General features: G+C 45.0%; 1 protein-coding gene across 2 annotated transcripts in view; it reads left to right on the top strand.

The window, feature by feature from the left end:
- The window catches only part of slf1 (SMC5/6 complex localization factor 1), a 97,884-nt gene that overhangs the window by 33,946 nt on the left and 43,878 nt on the right, over positions 1-20,060 (top strand). For both annotated transcript variants that reach the window (XM_085988757.1, XM_085988766.1), the window contains exons 9-12: positions 1,795-1,961; positions 5,296-5,436; positions 7,270-7,429; positions 7,899-8,046. In XM_085988757.1, coding sequence (XP_085844883.1) covers positions 1,795-1,961; positions 5,296-5,436; positions 7,270-7,429; positions 7,899-8,046 — 616 coding nt within the window. The remainder of the gene's footprint in view (positions 1-1,794; positions 1,962-5,295; positions 5,437-7,269; positions 7,430-7,898; positions 8,047-20,060) is intronic.

Below are 20,060 nucleotides of genomic sequence, written 5' to 3'. Positions count from 1 at the left end.
TTTTTTTGTGTGGGCATCAAAGTCAGGCAAACAAAATTAGCCCTGAAGCTGGATCTAAAAGCTGTCGTGACACTATTCGAAGGAAAGCTGGTAGCTCTGCTGGTGATCTGGGAAATATTCCTCCTTCAACCAACAGCATTAAAAGCAGAGTAGTTAGTCATTCAACTCTTTTTTTTCCACTTAAGACTTTGCTATGCGCATATTAGTTCCTGCATTTACCTAATGTAACGGCCTCAAAGTAATTCATTGGTTGTGAAGAGCTTTATAATGAAGCATTGTATTAATTCTTTCTGTTAGTGGAATAATTCTTTGCTAGTCAAAAAACAGCCTTTTTTATAATGTGTGTGCATGGGAGATTAGTTAATTTTGTGGCGCTATCTCTGGGGGCTGGGTTCAAATCCAGATTATACTGGTGGGCTGCAAGTTTTCTGTAACAGTTTTTTATTCTTGGGGTGGAGCATTGTTGGCAAAGCTGCATTTATTGTTCTTCCTTAGTTGACCTGAGAAATAGTGGACCTTCTCCAAATGCTGATGATGTGCCCATGGTGCTAAGTAGCAGCGATGATGAAGGAATGGCAATATATGTCCATAGATCAGGACGGTGTGTGACTTGGAGGTGATGGTGTTACCATATTCTTTCTTTTCTTGTCCTTCTTGATGGTAGAGGCTGGGGGTGCTTTCAAAGTAAAATTGATGAGTTGCTAGCCCATGTGCCGCTGAAACTCTCATCCATGCTTTTGTTATCTCCACTCACCTATTCCAGTGCTCTCATGGCTGACTTCCCATTTTCCACCCTCATCCAAAACTCTGCTGCCCATATCCTAACCCGTGCCAAGTCCCACCCATGCATCACTCCTGTGCTCACTGACCTGCATCGGCTTTCGGTCCACCAACGCCTAGATTTTAAAGTTCTCATCCTCGTGTTCAAATCCCTTTTGTTGCCTCGCCCCAACCTATCTCTGTAACTTCCTCCAGCCCTACAACTCTCAGAACTCTATGTTCCTCCAACCCTGGCCTCTTGTGCATCCCTCACATCCTTCGCCCCATCTCTGGTGACCATGCCTTCAGCCTGGAATTCACTCCCTAAACTTCTGCCTCTCTCTCCTTTTAAGACTCTCCTTAAAATCTATCTCTTTGACCAAGCTTTTAGTCACCAATCCTAATATCTACTTCTTTATCTCTGTGTCCATTTTAGTCTGGTTATGCTAAAGGCGCTATATAAATGCAAGTTGTTGGTGGCTGGCCCAGTTTCTGGTCATTGGTCTCTCATTCCCCATGATGCTGATGGTGGAAGACTCAGTGATGGTGCATTTGAAGGTTGGAAGAGGTGATTGGACTTTATCTTGGAGATGCTCATTGCTTGCCACTTGAATGGCACAAGAGCTACCTGCCACTTGTCCACCCAAGCCTGGATGTTGTGCAGGTGCTGCTGTGGGTTGTCATAAGCTGCTTTATTATCAGAGGAGTTGTGATTGGAGCTCAACACTAGCATAGTCATCTGAGTATGAAGAACAGCTAATTATTTCTAAAACAAAAAGAAAAAACTGCAAATGCTGAAAATCTCAAATAAAAAGTCAGCAAGTGTAAAGAGAAAAGACATGTTATTGGCATCAATGGCCTTTTTTCTCCTTTACAAATGCTGATTGCCCTGCTGTGTATTTTTAGCATTTTCTGTAATTGAAAAGCTTGTCACTAAAGACGTGCATGATCAAAAAAAGATGAGATACGTTCCATTCAAATGGTGAAATACTGCTGGGTATCCACTAAATAAAAACCATTTTGTTTTCATGGTAGGGTAACGTAGACATGGGTTTCTTACATGAGTTCATCAGCATTATGCAAACTCTAGTTCTTAATCATCCACCCTGGCAACAGTCTTCAATAGTGAGTTATTATATGAGGATTCTTCAGTGCTCCAATTGTAGGAAAGGGGGTTCGTTTCTTTTGGAATCACTTGCAAGGTAAGAAATTGTAAATGTTTAAATACCAGGATTGCCAGTGTTTTTCACATGTATGACTACTGTCCAATTTTCTTCATTTTTAAGGCCAGTTTTCTCCATTGTTGTTGGTACTCCATTTCATTTAAGAATAATTTTTAAAAACTTAAGATGTTAAAACAAATCAGTTCTTTCTAATGCCATTTTTTAAATTAAAAAAATAGTGCTGATGGCAAGAACCAATTAAGACCAAATCATATTGATTGTATATTCCTCCATTTGCCAGTGTTACGGCTGAAGATTTAAGAGATTTTTAAAATTATGAAGGGCTTTGATGGTGAATAGGAAAAGTTTACTTCATCTGATTGGGGAGTCAGTGATTATGGAGTCATCAACTTAAAATTGTAACTAAAAGTAGAGAGAAGTTAGAAACTTCTTTGTGCAGAGGGTATTTTATTGGAATATGGAATACTTTGCCAAAGGGAGCAGTTGAGGCAGAAATGATTGCATCTGGTTAGAGAAAATATCTGAAGCAGAGGAACCTCCAGGGCTATGGGGCAAGCACAGAGCAGTGGTATTAGTTTGGGATAGTTCTTTCAAACAACTGAAACAAACATGATCGGCTAAATGGCCTCATTTTCTGCTGTAAACTTCTATAGTTCTGCGTGAAAAAGTCAGCATGAGTAAAGTATGAACATTTACCTTGCGCTCTCACGAACATTAACGAAAGCAGGCATATTTGTGCAAATTGGTGGTCGCCTTTCCATACGTTACAACAGTAACTATCCTTCGAAAGTACTTCATTTTGCAATAAAGTGCTTTGGGGAAATCCTGGGGTCATGAAAAGTGCTATATAAATCCAAGTTCTTGCTTTTTTTCTCTTTCTCTTGCTTTTTTTCTTTCTCAGTCAACAGTATTTTTAATATTGGTACAATGCCAGATAAACGTTTTGATGTGAGATCTCACTTTGGGCCTCCTGGTTCCCATGAGAAGTTGCAGAATTATTCTTACATTTCTCTGAATTTAGAGCTCCTCATGAAAAGCCTTTTTAAATGGCTGTTGTTACAATAGGGGCTAGATATCCAAATGAACCTATAGACTTTTTCATAATTAGTATAGATTATCATTTGCCTGCATTGGGTATGGGCTGAATTAAAAATAAATAAGTTAATACTCCAGTTAAGTGTTACATAGAAACGTAGGAGTAGGCCATTCAGCCCCTCGAGCCTGCTCTGCCATTCAATGCGATCATGGCTGATCATCCAATTTCAGTACCCGGTCCCTGCTTTCTCCCCATACCCCTTGATCCTTTTAGCCTTAAGAAATATATCCAACTCCTTCTTGAATATATTTAATGAATTGGCTTCTACTGCCTTCTGTGGCAGAGAATTCCACAGGTTCACCACTCTCTGGGTGAAGAAATTCCTCCTCATTTCTGTCCTAAATGGCCGACCCCTTATCCTTAGACTGTGACCCCTGGTTCTGGACTCCCCGACCATCGGGAACATCCTTCCTGCATCTAGTCTGTCCAGTCCTGTCAGAATTTTATAAGTTTCAATAAGATCCCCTCTCATTCTTCTAAACTCCAGCGAGTACAAGCCCAATTGTCCCAATCTCTCCTCATACGTCATTCCTGCCATCCCAGGTATCAGTCTGGTGAATCTTCGCTGAACTCCTTCCATAGCAAGAACATCCTTCCTCAGATAAGGCGACCAAAACTGCACACAATACTCAAGGTGTGGTCTCACCAAGGCCCTGTACAACTGCAGCAAGACATCCTTGTTCCTGTACTCAAACCCTCTCGCTACGAAGGCCAACTTACCATTTGCCGCCTTAACCGCCTGCTACACCTGCATGCTTACCTTCAGCGACTGGTGCACAAGGACACCCAGGTCTCGTTGCACTTCCCCTTCTCCCAATCTATTGCCATTCAGATAATAATCTGCCTTCCTGTTTTTGCCACCAAAGTGTTAAAAAATGTTGTTTGGTTACTGGTGAGTGGTTAGACATTTTTGCTTTTCAACTGAATCAGCATACAGATATATGAATTTCCCTATTGCTGATTGCAGAAGAACTGTGTCCTAACCCAGATTTTTATTGCTAGTGTTGAAAGGCTAGTGCTGTAGAATCTGCTTGTAATGCAAATGGTCAGATTTCATCTCTGTCGGAGCTCCAACATGTTACAGACCACTTCTACTTGATATAAAAGGAACTTAATTTGCAGAGCATTAAACAGAAATGTTTGCTCTGTTAGTTCTATAAAAACAATTTTACAGTAGTATTTGTATGTGCTGTATTATCTACGTGTTTTTTGTCTGTGTTGCATTTACACATGAATCTCTAAATGGTCTATTTGAAATGTACTTAACCATTCTGCGTAAGTTCAGTTGCTAATATCTTATTGGCTTGCACAGAATATGTATGGAATTCTGTCATATTGTCCTGAGGTCACAACTGCTAATTGTAACATATTGATACCAAAATTAAATCACCATTTTACCACTACTGTATATACTGAGTACAGATAATTGTGGCTATTTCTGTATAATATGAAGACCCATGAAAACGCCTTCCATTTTTAATCACTTAATTTTTTTTTTGAGTCAAAAATGTCAACTAGGAAAGTGTCAATGGACTGCTGTTGCACTAGCGTGATAATAGTATTAACAAAATTATCAATAACCAGTGGCAGAGTAGGTCCAAAGAATGCTTCTTTGCAACATGAAGTCTGGTGCTGGCAAAATTCAAGGCAAATAGAATAATAAGTCAATGCTGGATTATAGGTTATATATATGCATTTGTAAAATATACCTAACTATGTGTCAACACTAGTGCTGTATTCTTTTAACCTTCAATAAGTATAACAGAAAAAAACATTTGTTAATGTTGAAGGAACTTTGGTTGAGTACATAAATTGTATAAATGCCAATTGACTAGAAAATTCTTTTGAGTCCTATGTTTGTGAAGTGGTGAATATTTTAGTATTCATGTGGTACATGAATTGGGTTAACTTCATAATATTAATTTCCCTCATTTCCTCTTGAAGGGAATTATATTTAACATTTTACAATTATTGCTTACATTTATTTAATAAATTCTGAACAGAAAAATACACTTTTAGAAATATTTGAGAGCTCTTTTAGAAAATGTAAAAGGTACCTCCGTGTAATCTGATTCTGTAATTAGAGTTGAAGAGTAGCAAATCTTAAACTTTTCCGTTAAAAGCACTTCTCAAAAATATCTTGAAGGCTTGTTTGTAACAGGAAACCAAGTTGCTGCAATTTCTGTTCTGTTTTTAAAAATAGTTTTGTCTACCATCCTGTAATTTTATAAATGAACTTTTAATTTGGTATTTTAGGTCCTGTGTTTATGATGAAGAACCTTGTCATCAGCCATCAAACCAAGAGCTATCCATTTCAGAACTGAAGCCGCTTTATAGATTACTATTGAAGTATTTCTTTGACCTGTTTGAAGCTGAACTAGAGGCTTTAAATAAAAGGTATTTTGGGATGAACTGTTTATGGGACTTGGCTTTTGCTATGGGATCTTGCAGAGTGTGAGTGATTCTTGCAAACAGCAATGGGGATGTGAATTGTTAGCTTGGCTTCTCTGGTAGCACTCTGAGTTAGAACATTGTGGGTTTGAGACCCATACACGACTTGTGCACGTAATCTACACTGACACTCAAGTGTAATATTGACGATGCCACCTTCTATACCAGTGCTTCTGATATGTCTTCCTTTTTCCTCAACTGAGGATTCCCCTCTACCTTGGTTGATATGGCCCTCAACCGTGTCTGTTCCATTTCCCGCACTTCTGCTCTCACCCCTTCCCCCTCCCTCCCAGAACCACGATAGGGTTCCCCTTGCCCTCACCTTTCACCCCACTAGCCTCCACATTCAACGGATCATCCTCCGCCATTTCCGCCACCTCCAGCGTGATCCCACCACCAAACGCATCTGCCCCTCCCCCCCCCCCCCCCCCCCACCTCGACACCTCTGCGACACCCGACACTCTCCTGCCTCCCTCCGCGACACCCTGGTTCACTCCGCAATTACTCCCAACACCCCTTCCCACGGCACCTTCCTGTGCAAGCGCAGGAGATGCACCACCTGCCCTTTTACCTCCTCCCCACTGTCCAAGACTCCAAACACTCCTTCCTGGTGAAACAGCGATTTACTTGTACTTCTTGCAATTTAGTATACTGTATTCGCTGCTCACGATGCAGTCACCTCTGCATTGGGTGACCGTTTTGCAGAACACCTCCGTTCAGTCCGTAAGTGAGCTTCCGGTCGCTTTTCATTTTAATTCTGTGCTCCACTCCCACTCTGATCTCTCGGTCCTCGGCCTCTGACACTGTTCCAACGAAGCTCAACGTGAGCTCGCGGAACAGCACCTCATCTTTCGATTAGGCACTTTACAGCCTTCTGGACTTGACATCGAGTTCAACAATTTCAGACTATAACCTCGTCCCCCTGTTTTTTTTTCCCTCTCTCACATGGCAGCTGTTGATGATTCTGCCATTGCCATTTACACCTCATCTAGAGTCATCTTTTGTTTCTTAACCTGTCCCACTACCATCTCCTTTTGCCTTGCACCATCATCCCTTTTGTCTTTTAATCTCTCCTGCCTTCCATCCTATCACAGACCTTCCCTTTTGTTCTTTCCTCCCCTCCTCCCTTTCCCTGCCCCTGCACTTGCTTAAAATCTGTTATATCTCTAACTTTTTCCAGTTCTGACGAAGGGACATCAACCTGAAACGTTAACTCTGTTTCTCTCTACAGATGCTGCCTGACCTGCTGAGTGTTTCCAGCATTTTCAGTTATTGTTTCAGATTTCCAGCATCTGCAGTATTTTGCTATTGTAATATTGAGGGACTGCTTTATTGTTAGAAGTGCCATCTTTTGAATGAGATGTTAGAAACAAAGGCTTTGTTTGCTTGGGATTTTAAAATTCCCATGGCATTTAATCATAGAGTAAGGTGTACTACTGGTCAACATTCCTCGGTCAACTAATACCGACCAAAACACAGATGAACTGTGGGAGATTGCTAGTGCAGAATTGGTGTGGCATTTGGTTACATAAGAAAAATCATTGCACAAAGTTAATTCCAAATGGGAAGGATTTTGAGATGTTTTGACATGATAATGCATTGTATAAATTAAAGTATTATAGTAATCGGAATAATGCCAATTTGAGTCTGCTGCGGGAAGGCCATGTGTCAAACTCCTGCTTGGTCATGCATTTGTTCCTATTATCAAAAACTGACTGTGCTACAACTACTGAGATTAAAATGATGTAAATGTATTTTTTCTTCTTTGATCTGTAATAGCTGTCATGAAAACACAAACTGTGGGTGTTCTCGTACTGTACCTCCTTCTGTCCTTGCAAAATTTTTCTTGGAATACTCTGATGTGATGACCAATCCTGTTGCTGTTTTATTGGATTGTGTTATTCAAGCAACTAGAGCACTGGTTAGGAAACCAAATGATGTGAGTAAAATTAATCAATAACAGCACGTTACAATTTTGGTTTTCAAGTGGCTTCTTTATATCCAAAACATTGATCTGATGCATTGTCTTGAAAGTATCTGTAAATAATCTGGGTGTTTTCTATACATGTGGAGAATGTGAAATTAAACTGAATTTTGAGAACTGTTTTGCATTTGCCAGATTACATCAAAAAAAATTACAGTCATCAGTTGATGGTTTTAGCTTTTAGCATAATTATGCAATTATAATTCTGGATGGAGTGGAAAGAAAGGCATTGGCTATTGAGTTAGGCCAGGCAGTGTATTAAACTTGCAATCTCTGAAGGATTAGCGACTAGTTTAGGCCCTTTTACTTAATATGCATCTATGGATTTTAAAAAAGTGATTACAGTAATTTGAACTTGAGCAACTAGCTGTCAATGATCATTATACATTGGTTCATTTTATTTCTTCTTGATCTTCCTATTCAGAAAGCTTTCTGCGAAACAGCCTACATCTTGCATGGCATATTAGGAGTAATTGTGGAATATCGGCTTTTGGTAAACCGACTACGTGGGAAATCCTTATCTGGCCGAGCTTGGGATGATTTACAGTTTTACATTCCTATATGTTGTCAAGGTGAAGACCGATTTCAATATATTGCATTACAATCCTGAGTAAACCATTCTGAATCATAGAATGGTTACAGCGCAGAAGGAGGTCGTTCGGCCTGTCGAGCCCGTGCCGGAGTTCTGCAAGAGCAGTTCAGCTAGTCCCACTCCACTGCCCTTTCCCTATAGCCCTGCAAATTTCTTTTAGTTCAGGTACTTCTCCAATTCCCTCTTGAAAGCCACGATTGAATCTGCCTCCACTACCCTTTCGGGCAGTGCATTCTAGATCCTAACCACTCGCTGCATAAAAAAGTTTTTCCTTATGTCGCCTTTGGTTCTTCTGCCAATCACCTTAAATCTGTATCCTCTGGTTCTCGGCCCTTCTGCCAACGGGAACAGTTTCTCTCTATTTACTCTCCTCTCCACCTTCTCTGCTCTAAGGAGAACAACCCCAGCTTCTCCAGTCTATCCACATAACTGATGTCCCTTATCCCTGGAACCATTCTTTTAAATCTTTTCTGCACCCTTGTTAAGGCCTTCACATCCTTCCTAAACTGCGGTGCCCAGAATTGGACACAATACTCCAGTTGAGGCCGAACCAGTGTTTTATAAAGGCTCATCATAACTTCCTTGCGTTTGTACTCTATGCCTCTGTTTATGAAGCCCAGGATCCCGTATGCTTTTTTTAAACCGCTTTCTCAACCTGCCCTGCCGCCTTTAGCGATTTGTTCACATATACCCCCAGGTGTCTCTGTTCATGCACCCCCTTTAGGATTGTACCCTTTAGTTTATATTGCCTCTCCTCGTTCTTCCTACCAAAATGTATCACTTTGCACTTTTCTGTGTTAAACTTCATCTGCCATGTGTCTGCCCATTCCACCAGCCTGCATGTCATCTTGAAGTCTATCGCTATCCTCCTCGCTGTTCATTATACTTCCAACTTTTGTGCCATCTGCAAATTTTTAAATTGTGCCCTGTACATCCAAGTCTAAGTCATTCATATATATATCAAGAAAAGCAGTGGTCCTAGTTCCGACCCCTGGGGAACACCACTGTGTACCTTCCTCCAGTCTGAAACAACCATTCATCACTACTCTCTGTTTCATGTCACTTAGCCAATTTCGGATCCATGCTGCCTCTGTCCCTTTTATTCCATGGGCTTCAACTTTGCTGGCAAGCCTATTATGTAGCACTTTTATCAAGCACCTTTTGGAAGTCCATGTACACCACATCAACCGCATTGCCCTCATCAACCCTCTCTGTTACCTCATCAAAAAACAAAATCAAGTTAGTTAAACACGATTTGCCTTTAACAAATCCGTGCTGGATTTCCTTAATTAATCCACGCTTGTCCAAGTGACTGTTAATTTTGTCACGGATTGTAGTTTCTAAAAGCTTCCCCACGACTGAGGTTAAAATGACTGGCCTGTAGTTGCTGGGTTTATCCATACACCCTTTTTTGAACAAAGGTGTAACATTTGCAATTCTCCAGTCCTCTGGCACCACCCCCGTATCTAAGGAGGATTGGAAGATTATGGTCAGTACCTCTGTAATTTCCGCCTTTACTTCCCTCAGCATCCTAGGATGCATCCCATCCGGTCCAGATGACTTATCTACTTTAAGTACAGCCAGCCTTTCTAGTATCTCCTCATCAATTTTTATCCCATTCAGTATTTCAACTACCTCCTCTTTCACTGACTTTGGCAGCATCTTCTTCCTTGATAAAGACATATGCAAAGTACTCATTTAGTATCTCATGGAATCATAGAAATTTACAGCACGGAGGGAGGCCATTTTGGCCCATCGTGTCCACGCCAGCTGACAGAGATATCCAGCCTAATCCCACTTTCCAGCTCTTGGTCCATAGTCCTGTAGTTTACGGCACTTCAGGTGTACATCCAAGCACTTTTTTAAATGTGGTGAGGGTTTCTGCCTCTACCACCCTTTCAGGCAGTGAGTTCCAGACACCCACCACCCTCTAGGTGAAGAAATTTCTCCTCAAATTTCCTCTAAACCTCCTACCAATTACTTTAAATCTATGCCCCCTGGTTGTTAACCCCTCTGCTAATGGAAATAGGTCCTTCCTATCCACTCTATCTAGGCCTCTCATAATTTTATACACCTCAATAAGGTCTCCCCTCAGCCTCCTCTATTGCAAAGAAAACAAACCCAGCCTATCCAATCTTTCCTCGTAGCTAATATTCTCCAGTCAAGGCAACATCCTCGTAAATCTCCTGTACCCTCTCTAGTGCAATCACATCTTTCCTGTAGAAACATAGGAGATAGGAGCAGGAGTAGGCCATTCGGCCCCTCGAGCCTGCTCCGCCATTCAATGCGATTATGGCTGATCATCCAAATTCAGTACCCGGTCCCTGCTTTCTCCCCATACCCCTTGATCCCTTTAGCCTTAAGAAATATATCCAACTCCTTCTTGAATATATTTAATTAATTGGCCTCTACTGCCTTCTGTGGTAGAGAATTCCACAGGTTCACCACTCTCTGGGTGAAGAAATTCCTCCTCATTTCTGTCCTAAATGGCCTACCCCTTATCCTTAGACTGTGACCCCTGGTTCTGGACTCCCTGACCATCGGGAACATCCTTCCTGCATCTAGTCTGTCCAGTCCTGTCAGAATTTTATAAGTTTCAATGAGAAATTTGGTGACCAGAACTGCACGCAGTACTCTAGCTGTGGCCTAACTATTGTTTGATACAGTTTAAGTATAACCTCCCTGTTCTTGTATTCTAATCCTCGGCTAATAAAGGCAAGTATTCCGTTTGCCTTCTTAACCACCTTATTTACCTGTCCTGCTATCTTCAGGGATCTGTGGACCTGCACTCCAAGGTCCCTTTATTCCTCTACACTTCTCAGTATCCTACCATTTAATGTGTATTCCCTTGCCTTGTTATCCCTCCCCAAATACATTATCTCACACTTCTACGGATTGAATTCCATTTGCCACTGACCAGTTCATTGATATCTTCCTGCAGTCTACAGGTATCATCTTCATTATCAACCACACAGCCGATTTTAAAAGAAAGACTTGCATTACTATACTGCCTTTCACGACCACCGGACGTCTCAAAGCGCTTTACAGTCAATTAAGTACTTTTTGAAGTGGAGTCACTGTTGTAATGTGGGAAACACAGCAGCCAATTTGTGCACAGCAAGCTCCCACAAACAGCAATGTGATAATGACCAGACCATCTGTTTTAGTGATGTTGATTGAGGAATAAATATTGGCCAGGACATCGGGGATAACTCCCCTGCACTTCTTTGAAATAGTGCCATGGGATCTTTTGCGTCTACCTGAGAGCAGACGGGGCCTCGGTTTAACGTCTCATCCGAAAGATGACACCTCCAGCAGTGCAGCACTCCCTCAGTACTGCACTTGAGTATCAGCCTAGCTTTATGTGCTCAAGTCCCTTGAGTGGGAGTTGAACCCACAACCTTCTGACTCAGAGGAGAGTGTGCTACCCACTGAGCCACAGCTGACACTTTAGTATCATCTGCAAACTTCTTTATCATACCCCCTACATTCAAGTCTAAATCATTAATATATACCACAAAAAGCAAGGTACCCAGTACTGAGCCCTGCGGAACCCCATTGGAAACAGCCTTCCAGTTACAAAAATACCCATCAACCATTCCCCTTTGCTTCCTGCCTCTGAGCCAATTTTGGATCCAACCTGCCACTTTGCCCTGGATACCATGGGCTTTTACTTTCGTGACCAGTCTGCCATGTGGGACCTTATCAAAAGCCTTGCTAAAATCCATATACACTACATCAAACGCACTACCCTCATCGACCCTCCATGTCACCTCCTCAAAAATTCAATTAAGTTAGTCAGACACGTCCTTCCCTTAACAAATCCGTGCTGACTGTCCTTGATTAATCTGTGTCTTTCTAAATGAAGATTTATCCTGTCCCTCAGAATTGTTTCCATGAATTTTCCCACCACTGAGATTAGGCTGACTGGCCTGTAATTACTCAGTCTATCCCTTTCTCCCTTTTTAAACAAAGGTACAACATTAGCTGTCCTCCAGTCCTCAGGCACCTCACCTGTAGCCAGAGAGGATTGGAAAATGATGGTCAAAGCCTCTGCTATTTCCTCTTTTTTGCTTCTCTTAACAGCCTGGGATACATTTCATCCGGGCCTGGTGATTTATCCACTTTCAAAGCTGCCATGCCCCTTAATACTTCCTCTCTCACTGTTTATTTCATCTAATATTTCACACTCCTCCTCCCTGATTGCAATGTCTGCATCGCCCCTCTCTTTTGTGAAAACAGACGCAAAATAATCATTAAGAACCATACCCATGTCTTACACCTCCATACGTAGATTACCTTTATGGTCTCTAATAGGCCCTACTCTTTCTTTAGTTATCCTCTTGCTCTTAATGTATTTATAGAACATCTTTGGGTTTTCCTTGATTTTACTTCCCAAAATGTTTTCATGTTCTCTTTGCTTTCCTAATTTCCTTTTTCATTGCACCCCTGCACTTTCTATACTCCTCGAGAGTTTCTGCAATATTGAGACCTCGGTATCTGTCATCAGCCTCCCCTTTTTTCTTTATCCTACCCTGTATGTCCCTTGACATCCAGGGGGCTCTAGATTTGTTAGTCCCACCCTTTTTCTTTAAGGGAACATGCTTGTTCTGAACCCTCAGGATCTCCTCCTGGAATACCTCCCACTGTCCTGACACTGATTTACCTTCAAGCAGCCGTTTCCAGTCCACTTTGGCTAAATCCCATCTCCGCTTAGCAAAATTGGCTTTTCTCCAATTGAGAACTTTTATTCCTGGTCTATCTTTGTCCTTTACCATAACTATCCTAAACCTAAATGAATTATGATCACTAGCACCAAAATGTTCTCCCACTGATGCCCCTTCCACTTGCCCCGCTTCATTCCCTAAAACTAAGTCCAGAATCGCCCCCTCCCTTGTTGGGCTTCTTGCATACTGGCTAAAAATGTTCTCCTGAATGCATTTTAGAAATTCTGCACCCTCTACCATTCTCACTAACTTTATCCCAGTTAATATTAGGGTAGTTGAAATCCCCTACTATTAAAGCCCTATAGTTTTTGCACTTCTCAGAAATTTGCCTACATACTTGGGCGGGCGGGGGGGGGGGGGTTGCGGATTGGGTTGCTTTGCGCCTCCCGTTACGGGGTGCAAAGCAACTAGCACCCGGGCGCGGCGCTGCCCACACCTCCTGCGTCATCGCCGTGCGCAGCGCCCCGGCCATGATCTTCGGGAGCGCCCTCTGACTTGCTTCCAGACGCTATGTCCGACGGGGTCAGGGGGTGCCTACCTGTGCCTGCCTGTGCTTCCCCTCTCCCCCACCCCCCCCCCCCGCCGGCCTCCTGAACGCCCCTTCTCTCCCCCCCCCCACCCCCCAAACGGACTGCCGGCTGCACTCCAAGAGCCCGGCACTTCTCGAGTGCCAGGCTCTTTTGCCGGCACTCCCGATTCACGGGGGCCCACCCGGGTCGCGCTACGCAAGGCCCCTCCCCTTTAAGATGGGGAAGAAGGCCTGCAATACTGTGGCACGTAGCGCCGCGATATTGACTCACCGCCCCAAGAGGGATGTGGGGCGCTTCCAGTAGCGCCTCGCTTCCCTCTTGGGGCGCAACCATTCAATTTCCGGTGCGGGGGCACTAAAAGTAGCGCCGCGGTGAATTTAGTGCCCCAAGTGGGGCGCAACTCAATTTTTAGCCCTTGCTGTTCTATCTCCCTCTGACTGTTTGCGGGTCTATAGTACACTCCCAGCAGTGTGATCGCCCCTTTTTTGTTCTTCAATTCAACCCATGTGTGCCTCATTTGATGATCCTTCTAACATATCATCCCTCCTCACAGTTTCTCTACCTCAGCCATACCCTGTGCCTCCATGCGTAGGTCTCCATTTTGGTCCCTAATTGGCCCCACCCCTCTTCTTGCTACCTGTTTACTATTTATATGCCTATAGAAGACTTTTGGATTCCCTTTTATGTTAGCTGCCAATCTATTCTCATACTCTCTCTTTGCCCCTCTTATTTCCTTTATCACTTCCCCTCTGAACTTTCTGTATTCAGCCTGGATCTCACTTGTATTCTCAACCTGACATCTGTCCCAGTTTCTCCATCTCCGCCGTATCTGCTCCGACGATGCCACCTTCCACACCAGTGCTTCAGACATGTCTTCCTTTTTCCGCAACCGAGGATTCCCCTCCACCGTGGTTGACACTGCCCTCGACCGTGTCAGTTCTATCTCCCGCACTTCTGCCTTCACCCCTGCCCCTCCCTCCCGGAACCACGATAGGGTTCCCCTTGTCCTCACCTTTCACCCCACCAGCCTCCACATTCAACGGATCATCCTCCGGCATTTCCGCTACCTCCAAAGTGATCCCACCACCAAACGTATCTTCCCCTCCCCTCCCCTCCCCTTTCAGCATTCCATAGGCACCGCTCCCTCCGAGACACCCTAGTCCCCTCCGGCATTTCCGCTACCTCCAAAGTGATCCCACCACCAAACGTATCTTCCCCTCCCCTCCCTTTTCAGCATTCCGTAGGCACCGCTCCCTCCGAGACACCCTAGTCCACTCCTCTATCACCCCAAACAGCCCTTCCCCTTCGCCTGGCACCTTCCCGTGCAAGCAGAGGAGATGTAACACCTGCCCCTCTACCTCCCCCCTTCCCACTGTCCAGGGCCCCAAACACCCCTTCCAGGTGAAACAGCGATTTACTTGTACTTCTCGCAATCTAGTATACTGTATTCGCTGCTCACGATGCGGTCTCCTCTACATTGGGGAGACCAAACGCAGATTGGGTGACCGCTTTGCGGAACACCTCCGTTCAGTCCGTAAGGGTGACCCTGAGCTTCCGGTCGCCTGTCATTTTAATTCACCGCTCCATTCCCACTCGGACCTCACCGTCCTTGGCCTCTTGTATTGTTCCACGGAAGCTCAACGTAAACTCGAGGAACAGCACCTCATCTTCGGATTAGGCACTCTGCAGCCTTCCGGACTCAATATCGAGTTCAACAATTTCAGATCATTACCTCGGCCCCTATTACATTTTTTCTTGTAATTTTTCCACTCCTTCCCCCCCCCCCCCCTTTCCTTTTGTTTCTCTCTCACACCTGGCAGCTATCTCTTGCCCTGCCAGTATACTTCACACCTAATCTCAGCCTATTACCATCTCGTCTAGCTTTGAATACCTTTTATTGTCTCTTTTACTTCTTTTGTCCGATCGCAGCCCTGCCTTCGATCTATTTTCTTTTCTTTCCAGTTTTGAAGAAGGGTTCGACCCGAAACGTCAACTCAAATTTCTCTCCACGGATGTTGCCTGACCTGCTGAGTTTTTCCAGCATTTTCTGTTGTTATTTCGGATTTCCAACATCTGCAGTATTTTGCTAACATCTGTCATACGCCCCCTGTTTCTGCTTCATCGTACCCTCTATCTCTTTCGGCATCCAGGGAGCTCTGGCTTTGGTTGCCCTACCTTTCCCCCTCGTGGGAATGTACCTGAATCACCTCTTTAAAGGCAACCCATTATTCGATTACAGTTTTGCCTGCCAACCTTTCATTCCAATTTACCTGGGCCAGATCCATTCTCAACCCACTGAAATTGGCCTTCCTCCAATTAAGTATTTTTACTATAGATTGCCCCCTGTCCTTTTTCATAACTAATCTAAACCTTATGATACTGTTCCCTAAATGTTCACCTACTGACACTTGCTCTACTTGACCCACCTCATTTCCCAGATCCGGCAATGCCTCCTTCCTCGTTGGACTGGAAACATACTGATCGAGGAAGTTCTCCTGAACACACTTCAGAAATTATTCCCCCTCTCTGCCCTTTACACTATTACTATCCCAGTCTGTATTCGGATAGTTGAAATCCCCCATTATCACTACTCTATATTTCTTGCACCACTCTGTAGTTTCCCTGCAAATTTGCTCCTCTATATCCTTCCCACTAGTTGGTGGCCTTTAGAATACACCTAGTAGTGTAATGGCACCCCTATTGTTTCTCAACTCTAACCAAATAGATTCTGTCCTTGACCCCTCCAGGACATCCTCTCTCTCCAGCAGTGTAATATTCTCCTTAATCAATACAGGTAGACTATCCCTTATCCGCACTTCCGAAAACCTCTGAAAACCGAAAGTTTTTTCGTGGAGCGTCTCTCAGTATTTCCAGTGTAAAAGCTTAAGGTAAAAGGAGGTGCGAAGTGCTGGAACCGTGAGGTAAGTGCCTTTATTGCACTGCTTGTGGGCAAGGAGGAGCAGAAGTGTTTTCCTCAGGCTCAACAAGCTTCCCTACCCTCCCCCCCCCCCCCCACCCGCGATGTCTGAGTTCACCCCCCCGCCCCGCCTCTTGTCCATTTCATCCGTTCTGAAATCCGAAAAATTCCGAATTCCGAAACACAGCTGGTCCCAAGGTTTTCGGATAAGGGATAGTCTACCTGTACTTCCAACCCACCTCCTTTCTTTTCTTCCCTATTTTACCTGAACACCACCTTATATCCAGGAATATTTAATACCCAATCCTGCCTTGTTTTGAGCCAGGTCTCTATTATCGCCACAACATCATATTCCCATGTGTCTATTTGCGCCTGCAGCTCACCAACCTTATTTACCACATTTCGTGCATTCACACATGCACTGTAAACGTATCTTAGACCACCTTGTATTCTCTCTTAGTCTGACCCCACCTAGTACCGTACTATTTCTTACTCTAGTGCTATCTGTCTCTCCCAATCCTTTGTGTGCCTTGTTTTTCCTTTCTAATGCTACATCCTGTTGCCCATTCCCCTGCCAAATTAGTTTAAACCCTCCCCAGCAGCACTAGCAAACCCTCCTGTGAGGACGTTGGTCCCGGCTCTGTTGAGGTGCAACCTGTCCGGCCTGTACAGGTCCCACCTCACCCAGAACCGGTCCCAATGTCCCAAGAATCTAATGCACTCCCTCCTGCACCATCTCTCCAGCCACACCTTCATCTGCTGTATCCACCTATTTCTATACTCACTAGCTTGTGGCACCAGGAGTAATCCAGAGATTACTATCTTTTGAAGTCCTGCTTTTTAACCTCTTTCCTAGCTCCCTAAACATAGAAAAATAGGAACAGGAGTAGGCCCTTCGAGCCTGCTCCGCCATTCAATATGATCATGGCTGATCCTCTATCTCAATACCATATTCCCGCTCTCTCCCCATACCACTTGATGCCTTTTGTTTCTAGAAATCTATCTATCTCATTCTTAAATATATTCAGTGACTTGGGCCCCGATTTTCGGGCAGCTGTCGGGCGGCTTTTCATGCGGTCGTGGTCCGAAAATCGCGGAAAAAGCGGGTCGGGACCCCCCCCCCCGCCTGATTCCCCGCCCCGTCCGACTATCGGACCGCCGTTTCCACGCACCCCACTTCAGTCCCGCCCGCCGCTGGCGTGACTGCTCGTCGGAGCACTAATCACCTTGTTAAGGACGATTTTCCCATGCCATTGCGACTTTGGGGCTTTCCCCACCTGAAACCCGCCTGCGGGGAACCCCGCCGATGAGAGCTGGCGTGAAAACAGCTGGCTTGCTTGCTTGCAGCAGCAGGTCGCTGAGGGCTGAAGAGATATAAAGAGGCAGCATTTGCAGGCTGCAGGACCTTGTTGATCAAGGCTTGGGGGAACAATTTGAAGCCTTAGGAGCAGCTGCAGAAAGTTGGAGCCTCACACACTTCTTCAGTGTGAGCTCCTGGGAAGCCCCTCTCACCACCCTAACTCAGGACCTCCTCAACTGAGGCATCTGCTAGAAGCATGGGAGGCCTTTGGCACCTTCCCTTCCTGGCATTAGAGGATCTCCAACAGCAGAGGTGGCAGCAGCAGAACCAGGAACAGCAGGATGATTACCAGGAGCACCAGGCTGCTGCTCACTCACCTGAAGCTGCACAAGCCAGAAGGGGCCAGCGCTTGGAAGTGGCTTGAGAGCACCTTGCTGCGCTTTAGGGGGCCAGTGGGACACGTTTCTGCACTGGCAGTCCTACTCCGAAGGACTTCCATGAAGATCTGGTTTCTCTGTTCAACAGATGGCCAACGCTCCTCAAGAGATGTCATTCTCTTATGAGCACTCACCATGTTTTCCGTATGCTGGCGAGTTATCTCCTCCATGGAGGTTGCCAACCTTTCCCTGGTGCTGCGTTCATGCACCAATGACTCCACAAAGGCTCTGCTCATGGTCGCTATGGACTCCTCCATTCGCTCCACACTCGCAGCGACCCTGGAGACAAAACCTGCCAGAGACTCCTGCATCTGTGCATGGAGATCCATCACCTCTTTTGCAGATGGACCCAGAGGCAGAGGGTCGAGATGCAGCGCAGCTGAGCTGAGCTGGCAGAGCCCTGCGCCCTCTGACGAGGACTCTCCACTGCTGTCCCTGTCTCCAGAATCTGCTGAGGCTCACTTGTCAGCTGTGAAACACCAGGTGACAACACTACTCTATGTCCCAAAGGTCCCCCCGAGGTGTGAGTGTCTGCGCTGGTGCTGGGTGCGCTTACTTCTGCTGACGCTGCGCCCTCAGAGGTTGGAGCTTCCTCTGAGGAGTCTGGCTGCACAGCCTCTTCCTCCTCCACAGTGAGGACGGGGGCTCTGGATGGTACTGTGGGGGAGTAAAGGAAGGAGTTACAGATGTAATGCCAAGGTTCCTCTGGTGACTCCCAGCGAGTTGGCATCTGCTGACACCTGCATCCATGCAGCATTGGTCTCAGTGGGAGGCCTCTTCCTCCCTGACCTAGGGAAGAGGACCTCCCTGTGGGCCCTAACCCCATCCAGTAATGCTTGCAGTGAAGCCTCGTGGAATTTGAAGGCAGCTCGGGGTCTGGCACTGTCCACAGCTGCTGCAGGCTCCTCTGCCATCCTGTATGGTTCATTTGGAAGCCTTCAGAGGATGCAGTGCTTGCCATGGACCTTGAAAGCACCACGAATTATGACATCATACTGTGGGGATTTCTGACTCGATTTAGACAATTAGCAAGGCTTCTCACATGCTGGGAATTAATTGGCCAATTGAGGGAAAATTGCGTGGGGCTGGCTGACACTTTTTTATGTGTGTCAGAAACCCCCACATTCGGGGAAATCCGACCATTCCCCACACAAGCCGAAAATCGGGGCCTTGGCCTCCACAGCCTTCTGTGGTAGAGAATTCCACAGGTTCATACCCTGTTAGTGAAGAAATTTCTCCTCATCTCAGTCCTAAATGTCCTTTCCTGAAACTGTGACCCCCTCGTTCTGGACCCACCAGTCAGGGGAAACATCCTCCCTGCATCCAGTCTGTCTAGCCCTGTCAGAATTTTATATGTTTCAATGAGATACCCTCTCATTCTTCTAAACTCTAGTGAATACAGGCCTAGTCGACCCAATCTCTCCTCATATGACAGTCCTGCCATCCCAGGAATCAGTCTGGTGAACCTTCGCTGCACTCCCTCTATGGCAAGTATATCCTTTCTTCGGTAAGGAGACCAAAACTGCACACAGTACTCCAGGTGTGGTCTCACCAAGGCCCTGTATAACTGTGGTAAGACATCCTTGCTCCTGTACTCAAATCCCCTTGCAATGAAGACCAACATAATATTTGCCTTCCTAACTGCTTGCTGCACCTGCATGTTTGCTTTCAGTGACTGGTGTACAAGGACATCCAGGTCCCTTTGTACATCAGCATTTCCCAATCTAGCACCATTTAAATAATCTACCTTTCTGTTTTTCCTACCGAAGTGGATAACTTCACATTTATCCATGTTATACTGCATCTGCCATGTATTTGCCCACTCACTCAACTTGTCTAAATCGCCTTGAAGCCTCTTTGCATCCTCCTCACAACTCCCAATCCCATCTAGATTTGTGTCGTCGAAATATTACATTTGGTTTCCTCATCCAAATCATTGATATATATTGTGAATAGCTGGGGCCCAAGCACTGATCCCTGCAGTACCCCACTAGTCACTGCCTCCCACCCTGAAAAAGACCCATTTATTCCTGCTCTCCCTTTCCTGTCTGTTAACCAATTTTCTATCCATGCCAGTATATTA

The sequence above is a fragment of the Somniosus microcephalus genome, chromosome 1, assembly GCF_052327205.1.
Source record: "Somniosus microcephalus isolate GS21.2 chromosome 1, FLI_Smic_1.0, whole genome shotgun sequence".
Taxonomy (NCBI): Eukaryota; Metazoa; Chordata; class Chondrichthyes; order Squaliformes; family Somniosidae; genus Somniosus; species Somniosus microcephalus.
The sequence above is the reverse complement of the archived record's forward strand: the minus strand, read 5'-3'. Positions and strand labels throughout refer to the sequence as shown.